The sequence below is a fragment of the Crocodylus porosus genome, unplaced genomic scaffold (assembly GCF_001723895.1).
Source record: "Crocodylus porosus isolate Cpor-Errol unplaced genomic scaffold, CroPor_comp1, whole genome shotgun sequence".
Lineage (NCBI taxonomy): Eukaryota > Metazoa > Chordata > Crocodylia > Crocodylidae > Crocodylus > Crocodylus porosus.
The window spans coordinates 80,679,360-80,694,795 of record NW_017728906.1 but is presented as its reverse complement, the minus strand read 5'-3'; the positions used below and the strand labels follow the sequence as shown (position 1 = coordinate 80,694,795).

Genomic DNA, 15,436 nt, shown 5'->3' with positions numbered 1-15,436 from the left:
TGAACAAATTTCAGAATCACTTATAAAAACAAAGTGCAAAATACTAGTGAGTAGAAGGAACTATGAAAACTGACAAGTAACTTTGTTTTGAGCTTGTTCTGATCCTGCAAGAAACAGTGCTGTTGTCATCACCAGTAACTGACTTGTAGTAATCCACTGTAGGCAGCTGTTCATCTTGTTTTGTTACTGATCTTCTGGTGATCAGATCAATATTGAAAATGCTAACACAAAAACTCTGTACCAGTTGTATTCAGGCTGAAATATATGACCAACCTAAAGAAATAAGAAAATATTTTTCAGCTGAATTAATGGTTTAAGCCATTAACTGTGTCCACCCAAATGCACTTAACTGGGAGCAGTTCTAGTTTAGTGATCAAAATAATACATGCTCCTGCTGTGTCCTTTCCCTGTATTCACCTGTAATTCATAACTAGGGTGAAGTGGTCAATAGGCTGAATTACCAACCTATTTTGGTTGTCAGACAGGGTACCTTCCTATTTATGTTTGCTTGTTTGTTTGTTCCTTTCAGTTATAATAGTGCTTACAGTGAATATTGTTGTGGGTTCCTGTGCACACTTAAAAGTGTGTTATTGTTTTGCAGTTCTTTAGCATCTTTCACCAGATGTGGGGGGAATGTGCACGCACTCCCTTGCTCACTCTTACATCATCTGGTGAAAGATGTTAAAGAAGTGCACTAATAAAACCTCATGTTGCCTGTGACGTAGGTAAGTGTAATAAAGTTTTCCCTTGTTTTATGCGGGTTCTGTATGTGCAAAAATCATTCTTATGCAATGACCCTTTTTATACCAAAAACTCATCATAGGCAAGGTAATTCGCTCTTATGTGACCTAGTGTGGTGGAAGCCTGCAGTCAGCTGCTTTGTACAGTGCATTGTGGCAGTGATGTGCACCAAAATATAGTCTCTGGTATGGATCTGTGCTCCTCGCTCATTGTCTGTGACACATGTTTCGCTGGTTGCCAACCCCATTATGGCTTCTAAGCATCCTGATAGCTTATCTCCTACCCCTCTCCCTGGTCCATCATCACCTACTCTTCACACCAACTAAACATTCACCACCACCCTGTGCTTGTGTGTACTGTGTCTGCTGTTGATGAATACCTAAACTGTCTTGTAGAAATGGGTTTGGGGGTCATCACAGCTGAGGTCTTGGATATTTGTTACACTGTAAAGTTGGTTCCCTTTATGTGAATTAGAGTTATGTGCCACGTCCCAGGAATGTGTGTACAATATAAAGCAAGGGAAACTGGTACCCTTCATGGTTAATCAACACCTCTGATGCCACTTAAGTGATTTGCAAGTCCTGTTTCCCAGCTGATTAGTTCTTTGGCAGGGGCACTGCAGAATCACCCTTCCATGCAGTAACTTACAGGCAGTGATTGACCCTATTCATTGTGGCTAAGACATGGTCTATTAGATGACAACACCTTTACCAATTTAGATAAATGACTGAGTAGGTCAGGTCCTATGTACAGTTGATTTTTCTTCTATTCATTCTTGAGGGCATTGACTCTAGTCTTTCTTTTGCCATGTGCTTTTTAATGAGAACTCTTTCCAGGTGTAAAGTAGTACAAAGAAAACTCCCATGGAAGAGAAAATGAAGATAGGAATCCTAGGGAGAATTCAAGATAAAAACAAACAGAAGCACTTAAAACTACAAATAAAAAAACTTTTGCAAAGGGAATTTAGAGGTTTTAAAGGACTATCAGCTCCTTTTCACATGGTTTGAAATCTCTCTCAGGGAGGGGGCAGGAGGCAAAGTGATGTTTTTAGATTTGCTGAATCCTTGTTTGGACAAGACAGGCTCTGGTTTTAACATAACTGAGGTAAACCCATGGTTGTTTCTAGGATTTCCTATGCCAAGCTAATGGTCAGGAATAAGGACTTGCTTTAACCACATTACACTTAAACTGATTTTTTTTTTTATTAGGAAAAAGTATTTTTAAATGCTGTGACATAAGTCAGGGATCCTGGTTTTCCATTTCCCAAGGAAAAACAGAAACTGTGGATTTCCCCCTTTTAGATGAGAAACCTGCAGATTCCCTGTTTTTGCAAAGAGCTCTGCAGGCTGATTAAGCTCCAGCCTGTAAGAGCTGTTTTGCAAACAGGGCAGGAAACCCCCAGCCCTGCCGGAAGGGGAGGGGAAACTGGGGCCTGAGGCTTTCAGTTCAGCATGGCTCCTGGAGCTGGAGTTAAGTGGCTTGCAAGGGGCTGGGGGGAGCCAGGAGCTGGCCCCACCCCCACCTGAGCATACAGCAGCCATGGGAGAGCCAGCTCCATGCTGTTTCTGCTGCAGCTGCCTGCTGTTGGAGGCAGGGAGTTGCAGCCTTGAGGCACTGGCCCCATAGCCCTGGTAGCTGGGGCCCCCTCCAGCAGAGCCAGGGGGCAGGGGCTAGGGGTGGGTGCTGTTCTGGGGGCAGTGAGGGACACCAGCAGGGCTAGGGGGAGTTTTTAATCAGAATTTGTTTGTTTTTTGGTTTTTTTTTAATTGGAGAAAACCAGGATCCCTGGACACAACTGTAGCGGGTTGGTGTGTTCTCTTGCCCCAGTAAGATCTGTAGTAGTACACACAAGGGAACTCATTTAATTTGTTCAGTTTCTTGTCACACACCTCCTCAAATTCTGATCTCTGCAATGGATCTATGTTGGAGGGGAAAAAGCTTGCAAGAGTATAATGAGTATTTATGTAATTCTAACGAAGAGGTAGTTAGCAATATTAGTCTTAAGTCAGAGTAAAGATGCAGCTTACAAATTAACTCAGTCAAAGATGCATAAGCTTTTGTAACCAAGAGATCAATTTTATCAGATGCTATGCTACTGCTTGGAGGAACACAGGTCCTGAAAGAATGAATCTGTTAGGTTGTTACACAAATAAGATGCTGCTTGGTAAAAGGTTAGCATTTCATAGTATTTTAGCTACTCCAGTGGTTCAACTTTTTTGAACAAAGCGCTCTTCAGTAACTTGTATGGATTTAGTGCATCCTAGTTGAGAACCACTGTTGTGGTCTTACAACTTATGACTTTTTTTTAAACGCTTAATCTTGTACTTATGTGGTCACCTAACTTACACTGTTTCTCTCTTTATATTCACATCCAAATAAAGATTAATTATAGCCCCAGAATCCAACTTACCTGACCAAAAGGCACGAAACATCTCTTCCAAGGGTGCTGCTGAAGCCAGGTAGAGCTCCCTTGCCTCCAGGAGGCATATGAGAAGACAGACTGGGAAGTGATGGCCACAAAAGCAGGCACCCCTGCCTATATTAGGTAACTTTTGAAAGGGCCTTGAGGTATTTGAGTTGAGAACCAGTGAGCTACTGCCTGGTAACTGTAACTGTGTGTGTGAAAGTGAACCTAGAGCAGCTAACTACCCCTCAACCTGTAAGATGGGTAAGAGCATGCACAGGAGCAGCTGTTGCAAAACAACTTAAAGACCATGAAACTATCTTCACTGTATGAATAAAAACAAGTTAGAAAGAAGATAAAGCTGGCAAATCAAGGATACACTGTACTTAAGGTGCGCCCTGCTTCTAGTCAGGAAACTGGAACCTCCATCTATGCCTCAGCCATTAGAATACATCTTAAATCCAATTTAATGATGTCTGAACATACGTCACACCCTTTTATTTTGGAAAGACAAGGGCTGATCTGCACAAAGTTGTCATTAACTCCTACTTAGTATCTCTGTCAAAACATAACTGCTACTTTGTTCACCCACAGCTCTTCCTTACTGCTCCCCCCCTCCAAAGGAGAAAAAGTAGCAGAAAATAAGACTCTCCTACACATACCTTTCTAGAACTGGTCTTTTTACCTACTGATGGGGTGAAATCCTAACTCTCCTCAAAGGCTAGGAACCAGTGAGGAGCAGCAAAGGTGGAGATAAGTTATGTGAAAGGGAATATTTCCTCAGTGGTTTGAATGCCATCTTCCTATATCTGTACTCTAAAGCACAAACTTATCTGTTGATTACAGTTTGCTAAGAACCAACTGGCATCCACAGTCCCACCAGAAAAGTCCTCTGTTAAACTCATCAGTCAGAGGGCAAAAAGGTTTTTACTTGCACTGTACTAGAAACTACCAGTTGGGCTTTTGAGTGTATTGCTTTAAAATCCAGATAAGACAGCTGGCACATTTTACAAACTATTTTACTGAGGCATGTTTCACAAAATACAAAGGTATAACAAAACTTAAATATTCTCTGTTAGTTGCAGTTTAGTTTCATTACAGCTCGTGTATTGAGTTGAGATAAGTTCAGTGTATAGAAGCATCTTTTAAAACAGGAATTCCCTAGCACCAGCATGGAAACAACATGTTCTGATTCTTAAGCATCTCTCAGAAAATTGCTCTTCTTAACAAAAACTTGATATATGATAAACAGACCCAAATTTTCTATAATGTGAACTATTTTTTTTTAAAGCAGAGTATTATCAGCCACCTCCATGTTAAAGAATTACTGTTTAAAAAGGATGGCTTAATTAGCCTTCATTTCCATAATTACTGATTATATGGGGTTGTTTAGTTCTGCCAAAAGAAATCAACTGATTAAAAATATTCACAAAACATCAGCAGGAACCTCAGTTTATAAAGGCTAACCAAGCAATTAATGCTTTTCTAAAATACAGAATTATAAATGTTTCTAATAAAACCCATGGTTTTTTCACCCTCCATAGCTAAATATGGGGACAGCTGAGGAAAAAAATTGCATCAAATGAGAGGATGCAACAAGTTCTGTCAGACAAGCCTTTTTCATTTGCAGATCCTTTATCAAAGTATAAAATTTTAGTCTAGAAAAATAAGTATGATTGTATACAGTTATTGTGCATGGAGACTTAAAGAGGAAAAGCACTGGCCATTCAAATAGCACAGGCCTTACTGCAGATGAAGATGCTCCTTAAAACCATTTTTCTTTTAAACTTATAACTTAGCTACCATACTTTTGCACCTAGTTAACATAAGAAGCAGGATGGTCTATCCACACTTAGTTACTGGCCAGGGACTGATGAATAGGTGGCTGGAAACAGCGCACATGTTCCACTGGTGTACTCTCTCCATCACCAGACTTCAAATACTTGTCCAAAATAGCAATTATCTCATCATTCAGGATCTGGAACTTGCGGATTCTCTCAACCATTTTCTTCAGAGGCTGTAACATCAAGCACATTCAAGAATGAATTTCTGAGATACAAATCATTGATCAGTCTTTGACAAAAAGCCATGAGCTTTTCTGGCTGGGCTCAATCAGATCAACTGGCATTTTTGCTTTTAAAGATGCACTCTGCTTCTTAAAACTGGGCCTGGGAAGCCTTATTTTGCTTCAACCTATACGCATGCAGATGAAATGATCAATTTCTGCATTTGACGCTAGACTGAGCTAGAACCTTAACCCCTAGCAAAGGGCACTGGTATTTCTGAACACGTTAGTTTAAAAAATAGCGGTTACAGCTGTAGTAAGCTTAGTACAAATGACTGATTTTTCCTTTCCTTGCTCTGAGTGTAATGGGTGCCTTCAACCTACCACATTCTTGATGACCTCATCTTTGCCGTCATGCTTTTGTACTTTCAGTAAGTGGTAGCAGAAATCCAGCACATCAAAGCGACGCTGCTGTCCCAAAAGCACAATGATCATACAGCCAGCCCAGTGCAATCCATCTCCAAAGCACTGTCTGTAATAGTACAAAGGCCAGGAAAGTTAGAGAAATTTCATCTAAGACTGGAAAAGTTAAGCAGCCAAACTTTTTTTTGTAAGGTAACAAAACATACCCAGGGTACAACCCTACCTAAAACATTTTCCAGGCTGAGGTATAAGCCCCACAACATTCAGTCATTCTCTGTGCCATTAGCAATGAGCAGAAAATACAGGTGGGATGCTGAAATACTATTGTTTTAAGTGATTCCTAAAAGGTTTGTTCACCATGATACATTGGCACCATGACTTTCACATTAACCAGTGCCACACAACTCAAAATCATACAAAAGTAAGGCATGAAGAGACCTTCACAGGTAATCTAATCCAACCGCCTGCCTCCTGAGGCAGGATCATCCCTATCCAAACAGTCATGTAAAAATCCATAATCTAACCCCGGGGCGGGCAGTTATTTCAGGCAGAGGGCCACTTACTGAGTTTTGGCAAGCCATCAAGGGCCGTATGACAGGCAGCCAGGGCAGATAACTGTTAATTTTCTAAATTGCTTAGGGGCCTCACAGGCCAGATAGAATGGCTTGGTGGGCCGCATCTGGCCCTCAGGGCCGCATTTTGCCCACCCCTGATTTAACCTCTTAAAACTATGGTCAACCCTGACGCAACACAATACATACCATAACACAATAACATACCACAGGTAAAAAAAAAAAAAAATCTAGAAACTGGAGAATTGAAGTCTACAGGGCACTAGCTGCTAAATGCTGGTTCCTGTTTCTATAATCTACAGGCTGTAAATAATTACTTGTTACAACTATTTGTATTAGCACCCAGTTATTTCTGAGCTCTGTACCTGTAGTGATTAGTATAACCAGCAGATGTGTGCTAGGACTTCTCTGCTATAGGGTATTCATTATATGCTGGAAGTATTTGGAATAGATGGTTAACAAATAATTGGTGTTTGTTAACAGCCCCTCCCAGGACAAGCAGTGCTTTCTCTTGCTCTCCAAGATAAATGAGCAAATGCCACCATTATGTTTTGCATCCCTGTTAATTTGCAGAGATACAAATTAAGCACTTTGAACAGGTGCACAATTAGCAGATAGTGATACATACTCCACAGTGAACTCGTGCGTTCCCACAGGAATACAGTACACAAACTGCATCGCACTCCAGAGACGGTGAAATTCCACACACTCATCCACATGCATTACACCATTGCTGGGCAGGGGCCCACGCCAGATTGGATCATCCAGGAAGGACCGAATCCTAGTTAAGATGACCTCAAACATGGATAGACCACAGCACAGACGTTCCTTGGTCAGCAAATCTCCTTCCCTGGCTATTGCAATTTGCTAAAATTGAAAAGAGGAAACCGAGTTAATGGACTAAAACAGAGATTTCGTTAGGTATAGGGGGAGCATGGTTTCTGTTTGGAAACCCCTACCTGTCTCTCACCTGTTGACTACCTCAGTTTACACTTTCACTGGCTGGCTTTCTTGCATGCATACTGGCCTCTGGCTTCTTTACTGTTCCACCCAGGAAGGGCACAGGCCAACTGCAGACACTTCCTCAGCCAGAAGAAGGGTGTTTGTACCCGAAAGCTTGCAAAGAACAATTTTTCCAACTATCTGAGTTAGTCTAATAAAAGAGATCAGATTTACCAAAGAACCTTGTCTATTTCTGTTTGGAGGCTTTCTGCTAGTCCAGAATGGATCTCTATGAGGGTGGCAACCTGATTTAATAAACGGACGGAGGAAAAGCTATCTAAGAATTTACCTCCCAGACTGTGCTGTACCTTGGGACAGGCAGGAAGGTGTACAGCACATTACTCAGACATGAAGTACTCTTGCTAGTCTGGTCAGCAGATGCAACATTTCTGGTTTAAGTAATGCTTTTTGGCTTTGTTTTTTTTCATGTAAGGAATTGAATTCTCCTTGGTTCAAAGCAAAGACAAGTCAAAAAGCACCAACAATGGAATATTTTCCCCTCACCCTTAGACCAGGAGCACCTTTAAAAGGCTATTTGAGTAGGAAGGCTGGCCACTTCTGGGTTGTCCTCACCCTGGACCTATCCTTAGCTCTGTAGGTTTCTTTTTCGGGGACTGAATTTGAGTCAGACAGCAGAATTGGAGTGTTCGGTTTTCAGCTGTCTGGCACAAGTGATGGTTCCTGCCTTCGCTTTTAAGAGCACTGGCATTAGAGGCTGATAAGCTTTTAAGTCAGCACTAATGGATCCATACAAGAGCAAGCAACTGAGATTCACGGTCAGTACCCATCCAAAACCTCACATTGTCAGCTGCCTCCTGGAGCTCAGTAAACCTTATCTACTTTACACGTGACCATGCCAGTGCCAACCCCCATATTCAGTTGAACTGGCTGTCAACTGATGAAGTTACAAGGAATGAAACACACTCTAGGATGAGCGAGGGGGTGTCTGACACTGCAACAGTGGCTCAGTAATGGGCTTAGAAAGGGAAGCACATTCTCTTTTTTATCTTTTCAGGGAGGCTCAGATCAAATGTAATGGCTGGTTTTCAAAGAGAGTCTAACTTTGTCCAATTTGTTCATTGATACAGAAGAGAAATTATGTTTGTTAAAATGTCAGACAGGACAGTCAATTGCTTTTGGCAGAATTTAAGCTAGGAACCCTTGGGGTACAAATGCTCTGCTTTAGCCATTACTACACACAAGGCTGCACAGGCAGACATCAACACCACAGTCCTCCCCCAAAACCTGAAGCATCCCCTTTCCCACCTCATTTCAACAATAAGATAATTGGACATGGAAGCTGTGGCAGAAGGCCACCTCTGTTTCTCCCCGAAAATTCTGCTCCGTGACAATTTGGTTAAGATGGGCCCTGCAGAGGGTACACACCTTACCCTATCTCTTTTAGTAACCTGAGCGGGATACATTCCAGAGGGAGGGGGAGACCTGCTTCCTCTGCCTATGTGACTTGCATCACATACCTGGGTGAGGGGCTTGGGCTCCATGGGGAGCTAGGAACTGCCAGTCTGCCCAGCAACTGGTGATGCATTCCAAATTGGTCGGCTGACAGCCAACAGGTGCTGGCCTCCATTGGACCAGGTAAATGAGGTCACAGGGGCTATATAAGTTAAGGACTGTCCAGGAGGAGGAGGGGGCAGCAGCCATGAGGAAGACTCAGAGAGAGAGAAGAGCTGAACCATCTGAAACTTGCTCTCTCTCTTCCAAAACTCATGATCAAGGAACTACCTGCCTCCAGAGGGAATCTCCACCTGCCTCTGGATGATACTTGTGAGTAAGCTACCTGAGATCTAACTAGAAACGTAGCTTGCAGTAGCTCAGATGCGTGATCAAAGGCTACCCAGCCATGCCAGTTTGCTCTATGGGCTTTCTCTGATATTGCTCTACCCTGTACCCTATTCCAACCCTACCCCTTGTAAGCAATAAAGTTCTCCTTTGTACCTCGCATGGGAGACTTATTGGGAGCGGGTCTAGATTATGCCTTGGGGTCCCCTTGGTTTGGCTGACTAAGGGAGACCACTACTTGTGCTTCTGACTGAGGGAAGCATCCCAAGTTTAAGTGAATCAAGTACTCTTGAGGGCTACTAGGCCTGTGTTTCCCAGGGTGCAGAGAGCCAGAATCAAGCCCAGCCCTGGGTGGTGGCAGTTTTTACCCCAGGCTAGCGGGTCCACTCCAGGAAGGGGGTCGGCCAGATGTGAGGCACCCCCAGGGAGGCACTCGGAGCCTGGAAGGCGGTCCGGCAGAGTGAGGTGTGTGGCTTAATGCAGGAGCGCCCCCTACTGGCCCACCACATGATGGCACAGGCAGATGTCAACACCACAGTCCCCCCCCAAAACTTGAAGCATCCCCTTTCCCACCTCATTTCAACAATAAGATAACTGGACAAGGAAGCCATAGGCCATCTTTATTTGTTAGAGGCCCCTAACAAAACTATGACCTTTGTGAGGCTCTTACGTTTCTTAGGTTCTGGGATCATTACCTGTGGTGTTCCTAATCTTTCAATCAGAGGAACAAGATGGAGTGGAGCATATTTTGATTCTAGTCTCTTCATTTTAGCATCAAGTCTTTCACCCTCTAAAAGGCAACAAAAACAAATAAAACCAAACAAAACTTTACTTCTTCTAACAGGGAAGCAACTTCATACTACTATAAAACAACAAAAATTGTGGTGCAGAAATCAGTTATCCTTATTAGAGTTTGCTTTGGTCACAGAAGGGAAATCTTTGTACAACTGTTCCTTTCAGAGGGGATCCAATTCAGAATAGCTTGCTTTTTCTTCATTAAGCTGTTACTTGATAACACAGGTGTACTGTATTAACAATGCTATTCTGTACCTTCAAATTTAAGGTAACTGCATGGCCAAAAGCCAGTGGCGAGATGCATTTAGTTAGTACAGTAACTAGATTCCACCTTCAGAATAAGACTCCAGTATGCTGTCTCCAACACTGGTTTCCACATGTAGTTAGCCAATTAAAAGCATGCTTATCATAGATAGACCACTTACCTTCAGAGGCTGGAGTTATAATGAAGGTGGAATTTTATGTATAGCTAGGCTTAAAAAAAGCAGCATTCGCCCACTCACCACTGGGGAGTAGGAAATGTTCTCTGGCGAGTGGGTGCGGAACATTTGCAGCAATCTGGTTAGTTTTATGGCTGCTTACAGGGAACCAAGCAGCTGCAGTGCACCTGAAAAGACGTACATTTCACCTTGTAACTGATGGGAACCCTATGGGCAGAGGCCCAGACAAATCAGTGCTGCTGGCAGCAGCAAAAGGAGAAGGAAAAAGAAAGACCAAAAAAATAAGCAATTATAGAAGGAAGTGGTGGTGAAACAGAGGAAACAATCCAGCAAGCGCTCACCACCATGATCCCCGTCTAGTTTTAAGCATGCAAAAAGTTGTGGGGATCACTGGAGGCCAAAGTCAGGTCAGGAATATTGTTCTCTAAGTGTCCCGGCCCCAAATGGATTTGGTAAGCTTGCAAAATTAGGGCTGCTGTGGAAGGTGGAATCCAATGGGAGACAAGCAACCTCCGCTTATGTCTGCTACTGGGAATGAAGCAGAACTGGATATCTCATTGTGTTACCTCTGCATTTGTGCACTCCTGACATAATTTGCAGTGGGCATCTACAGATGATTAGTAGGCCTACCTGCCTCTTATTCATTGTTCTGCATGTTTTTCAAGCCCGCAAACATTGGAGTTTGCTGTCATTGTTACGCAGACACAGTACTACCATGAAGGAAGTTTCAGAACAATTTCTTCACCAGCTAAGGCACAACACAGGGAGAAATAAATGCTGACAGAAAACAGGTCACCATCCCCGTACCTTTGACATGAATCCTTGGCAGTATGTTCTGAAATGGTGCAGCATGCAGCAGGTCGCACACTTCCTCCAGGGACTAGGCCAAGAAAGAGCAGAATGTGTAAAGACCAAAGAAAATATAACATGGAATACCCAGAATGCCAAAATCTGCTTTGAATCCATGCTGGCATTTCCAGTATTTATTACTGAAACAGCAGAGGGCACCAAGCCTCCGTTGGTAGCCAGAACAAGCATGTACTGCTCTGGTCTCTTCATACAATCGCTTAATGACCATTTGGCTTTTGTGGGTTACCTTGGATTCAAACAAGCTACAGCAACTCTACTCCCACCCAGACCTGGCAGCTGTTAAAGGACAGAGGATATTTATTGAAAAGACCAATGGAGAATGACTAATTTCAGTGTTAAAGTGACAGACAGATCCTGTGTAGACATACAGAAATGTGAACAAAGCAGTGAGTCATGCTTTTATTTTTACCAGTGCCGTTCCCATAACCCATTTTCACATCAGGGCCATCTCCCTGAAAGAAAAAGGCTGAGACGCAGGAGAGTAATGGCAAGCTTTTGGCCTACAGTCATTTCAAATTTTGTTTAAAAAGGCCATGAATCCAGATGTGTTTCCAGAAATCCTTATATATTTCCAGCAAATGGAGGGGCCAAAACTGAGGTAAGGGCTATTATCATTTGAGACCCCTCAAGGAGGAAAAAAAGAAAGAAAAAGAGGAACATTTTTTACATCCAATAAGCATTAAAGGATTTTACAGTTTCTAGAGAAGAAAGAGAAAGCCATTAGCTGACTTATCTATCAAACACAAGAAACCCTACAGTTTTTCCCAGGAAACTATTTAACATACCCACAATGACTATGAATGTTTAACTCTTATGAATTTTCAACTCTGTCAAGCTAATACGGTCATGGTGGTAATGGCAGTGGGAGTGGAAGTGGTGCACCTTCATACAACAGAGCACTGAGAAGCCCAATTGGGACTGGTCACACTACATAGGGAAGAGACAATCCCAGAGGACTTAGTTTCCAATACGCAAAGCCAAGGGACAACGGGGGCAGAGAAATGTTGCTGCTGCTTCCCAAGTGCAACACACACACACACACACACACACATCAGGGGCTCCTGCCAACATCTCTCCTACCTAAGGCATACAACCGATAACAAGCTGAGGTAGAGATTGTCAATGAGCCACTGTAGAGATCATCCTCAAATCAAGGGCTTACTGCTGACAACCAATAAGCAAGCGCATGGAAGGAAGAACTGGCCCGCCGCTGTTACCAGTGAAGGGGTGTGTGTGTTTGTTTTTTAGTGGGAGCAGAAGTACAACAACAAGTGGGGTAAGATGGTAAGGGAGCAAAGAAAGGGTGGACAGTGATGGAGAACAGTCAGAACACATCATGTCCCAGACCATCAGCAGCAAGCAGTTTTGCAGGCATTGTGGCAGGAGGCCAGGCTCTCCAGCTTCTAGATAGTGGGGGGGTGGGGAGGATGCACATACCCTGCAGGCTGCAAACCTTGGGGGCTGCACACTCCACAGATGCCCTGCACAGCTGCATGGGCAGTGCAGCCTCCCCCCTTGGCCATGCATGCAGTGTGAGCAAACCAGCCCCTCTCATCAGGGAGGCAGCCCACGTCTCCCTTCTGTGTATGCAGTGCCCTCCTGTTGCCCCGGCTCTGCTCTGTCCCTCAGAGCGGAGGCAAGGAGCAGAAGCCAGAGGAGGAAGGGCAAGCCTAGAGATCCCAGCTGCTGCAGCTGCAGGAGTGATGGAGGGAGCAGCAACCAGGAAGGAGCCTGGATGCAGCCCACAGGCCACCAGTTGAACACCCTGCAGAAGGCATGACAACAATGTAGGAAGCATAAAGATCCCCAAGGGGAAAATTGCTTGCTGGAGGAAAGGCTGGGAATGCAAAGGAACAGAGAGTTCAACTGGCCAGATAGGAGGGGACTAAGTGGTGCAGGGCACTTGCTGCAGGAAGCAGCTGGCAGTTACTTTATCAGTCAACAGAGGTGTGGTGTGACCAGAACAGAACCAGTGACGCTCTTCATGGCTGCAATAATCAAGGCCAGCAAAGACAACATTTCAGAAGGAGTAAAGAGGAAAGGCCAAAACTCTTAAGATGTCGTTTAGGAAGCAGCAAGTTTTGGACGCAGCCTAAAGGCAAGTCTGGGGAGAGGGCAGAGTGGCCACCCCCCAGGTTACAAGCTGGGTTCCTCCAAGAACAATGGTGGTGTCCACTGTGATTGAGAAAGGAAGGAAAGTGGACAACTGGAGGAAACTATCTAGTGCCAGATTTATCTCAGCTGAACTTAAGACAACAAATGGAAATCCAAACAGACAGGCAGGCAGAGGTACTGAGTTAGACGCACGACAGGGCAGCAGCAGATCTGTGACTCTCCCATGAGGAAGGTAGCCAGAGCTGTGCTTGTAGGTTCACTAAAAAGATTTCAAGTGAGAGATGGAGAGGGCAGGGCCAAGGAATGACAAGTAAGGGGCCCCACAGAAAAGCAGTGGGAAAAGTAATTCATTAAATGAGATAGTGTAGCAGCAGTTGAGAACAGGAGAAGAACCATGAGAAAACAGATGAGAAACCCTCATGAGAAGTCATGGAAAACAGCTGACAGGTGTTTCCACCTTTTGTGGCTGCAATAGTAGCCTACACGCGATGCCAGCTGCATCCATCAAATGGATTGTGTACAGTTCAGGTCTACTAATGTACTGTAGAATTACAGAAAAAGAAAAGGCTACTGACCTGAGAGCTGGAAACCTAAAATACTTCTGAAAGATGCTTAAAATCAAACAGCCACAGAGCCCAAAACAAGATAAAGCTGCCAGAAAGGTAATGACAGAATCATACAATGTTAGGGTTGGAAGGGACCTCAGGAGGTATCTAGTCCAACCCCATGCTCACAGCAGGACCATCCTCAACTGTATCATCCCAGCCAAGGCTTTGTCTACTCAGGTCTAAAAACCTTTAAGAATTAGGAGTGCACTGATAGAGAATTTTTAGATAGTGATAGCTGATTTTTAAATAAGCCACATTGGCTGATATTGATCTGATTCTGACGTGCAGCAGGGCAGCTTGGAGAGCAGCATCCAGCTGGTAAGCCTGTTGTGGGAGAAGGGGCAAGGGGAGAGGGAAGAGTTGTGGTGGGGGCAGATCAAGGCCCGCACAGTGAGGGACTGGGACTGAGGCAGGGGCAGAGCAAAGGGTGGAGCTGCAAGCGGTTCATCCAGGGGGCATGCGGAGAGGCTGCTGCATGCAGCCCAGAAGGGCATGGGGGCTATGTGCCCCCGGTTGTGTGCATGGGACAAGGGGAGGCTACCACTGCAGGCTGGAGCCGGGGCTGCGCTGGGCTCTTCCCACACCCCTGGTTGGGCATGTGCCACTGACTGGGCCAGAGCCGCTACCCAGACAAGCTGCTTGAAGCTCCATCCCACGCCCTGCCCTGACTGTACAGCACCTGCCCTTGCCCCAGCTCCTGCCCCACTGCTTCCCTCACCACTGGGGCCTCAGTCTGCCCGCCCCCATGCCCCTTCCTTCACAACAGACTTACCAGCTGGACCTGGCTGCTCTCCACACTGCCAGGCTGTACTCCTAGCTGCCTGCGTGCATTTATCAGTGGAATTATCAGCCACATCAGCCAAAAAAAAGCCAAGTGCCGATGCAGTCAATTTTCCATATATTGGTGCTGATCCCATATGGAACCGATGTAAGAATCAAGGTTTCATAAGCTCTCTGTAGAACCTGTTCCAGTGCTTTACTACCCTCCTCGTGAGAAAGTTTTTCTTCGTGTCCAGTCTAAACTTCGCATGCTGCAACATGATAAAGGCACGTAGCAACAGATCACCATTTCTCCTGTTTGCCCTGTTCACAGATTTTGCATTTTATGTGCTATGCACCTGTCAACACATTAAAAAGCTTATACACGAAGAACACTGAGGTTGCAAATTCAAGGATTCAAAACCTAGGAAATATTCTTGTTCTCTCCCACTTCTTCCTCATTTTCTGATTCCCTCTGCTCACTTGCATCCTCCCTTTGTTCTGGCTACCTAGGGTTCTCCCTTGCAGATTCATTCCTTCCTCTCTGCCCTATCTGGCTCTTGCTAAGGCCCCCAACTCAAGCTGTTCCTCCTTCTACATGTTACCTGAGGACCAGCCAAAAAAAAAAAAAAAAAAAAAAGAATATGAAGTGCAGGAGAGAGCCCAGACATGGCAGAGTTAGACTCTTCGTAGGGATCAAGCATGCACAATCCAACTGGAACACAGGCACTGCAAAGGGCTGGACCATGCTCCGCAGAGATGCAATTTTTAAAGAATTTAGCTGCCAAATACCAAGAGACCACAGGAACTAAGATTTTTCAGAGACTTAATTTTCCAAAACATGGGATGGGACGTTTTTATGGGGACCAAAAAAAAAAAAAAAAAAAAAAAAAAAAAAAAAA

At 44.3% G+C, this 15,436-nt stretch overlaps 1 protein-coding gene across 1 annotated transcript in view; it reads right to left on the bottom strand.

Moving 5' to 3' along the window:
• Positions 1 to 4,146: 4,146 nt before the first annotated feature.
• Positions 4,147 to 15,436, bottom strand: part of CYFIP1 (cytoplasmic FMR1 interacting protein 1) — a 129,302-nt gene continuing 118,012 nt past the window's right edge. Inside the window, exons 29-33 of the mRNA XM_019528472.1 lie at positions 10,990 to 11,062; positions 9,643 to 9,737; positions 6,774 to 7,012; positions 5,535 to 5,682; positions 4,147 to 5,162 (exon numbers count right to left, since the gene is read on the bottom strand). Coding sequence (XP_019384017.1) covers positions 4,998 to 5,162; positions 5,535 to 5,682; positions 6,774 to 7,012; positions 9,643 to 9,737; positions 10,990 to 11,062 — 720 coding nt within the window. The 3' untranslated portion in view covers positions 4,147 to 4,997. The remainder of the gene's footprint in view (positions 5,163 to 5,534; positions 5,683 to 6,773; positions 7,013 to 9,642; positions 9,738 to 10,989; positions 11,063 to 15,436) is intronic.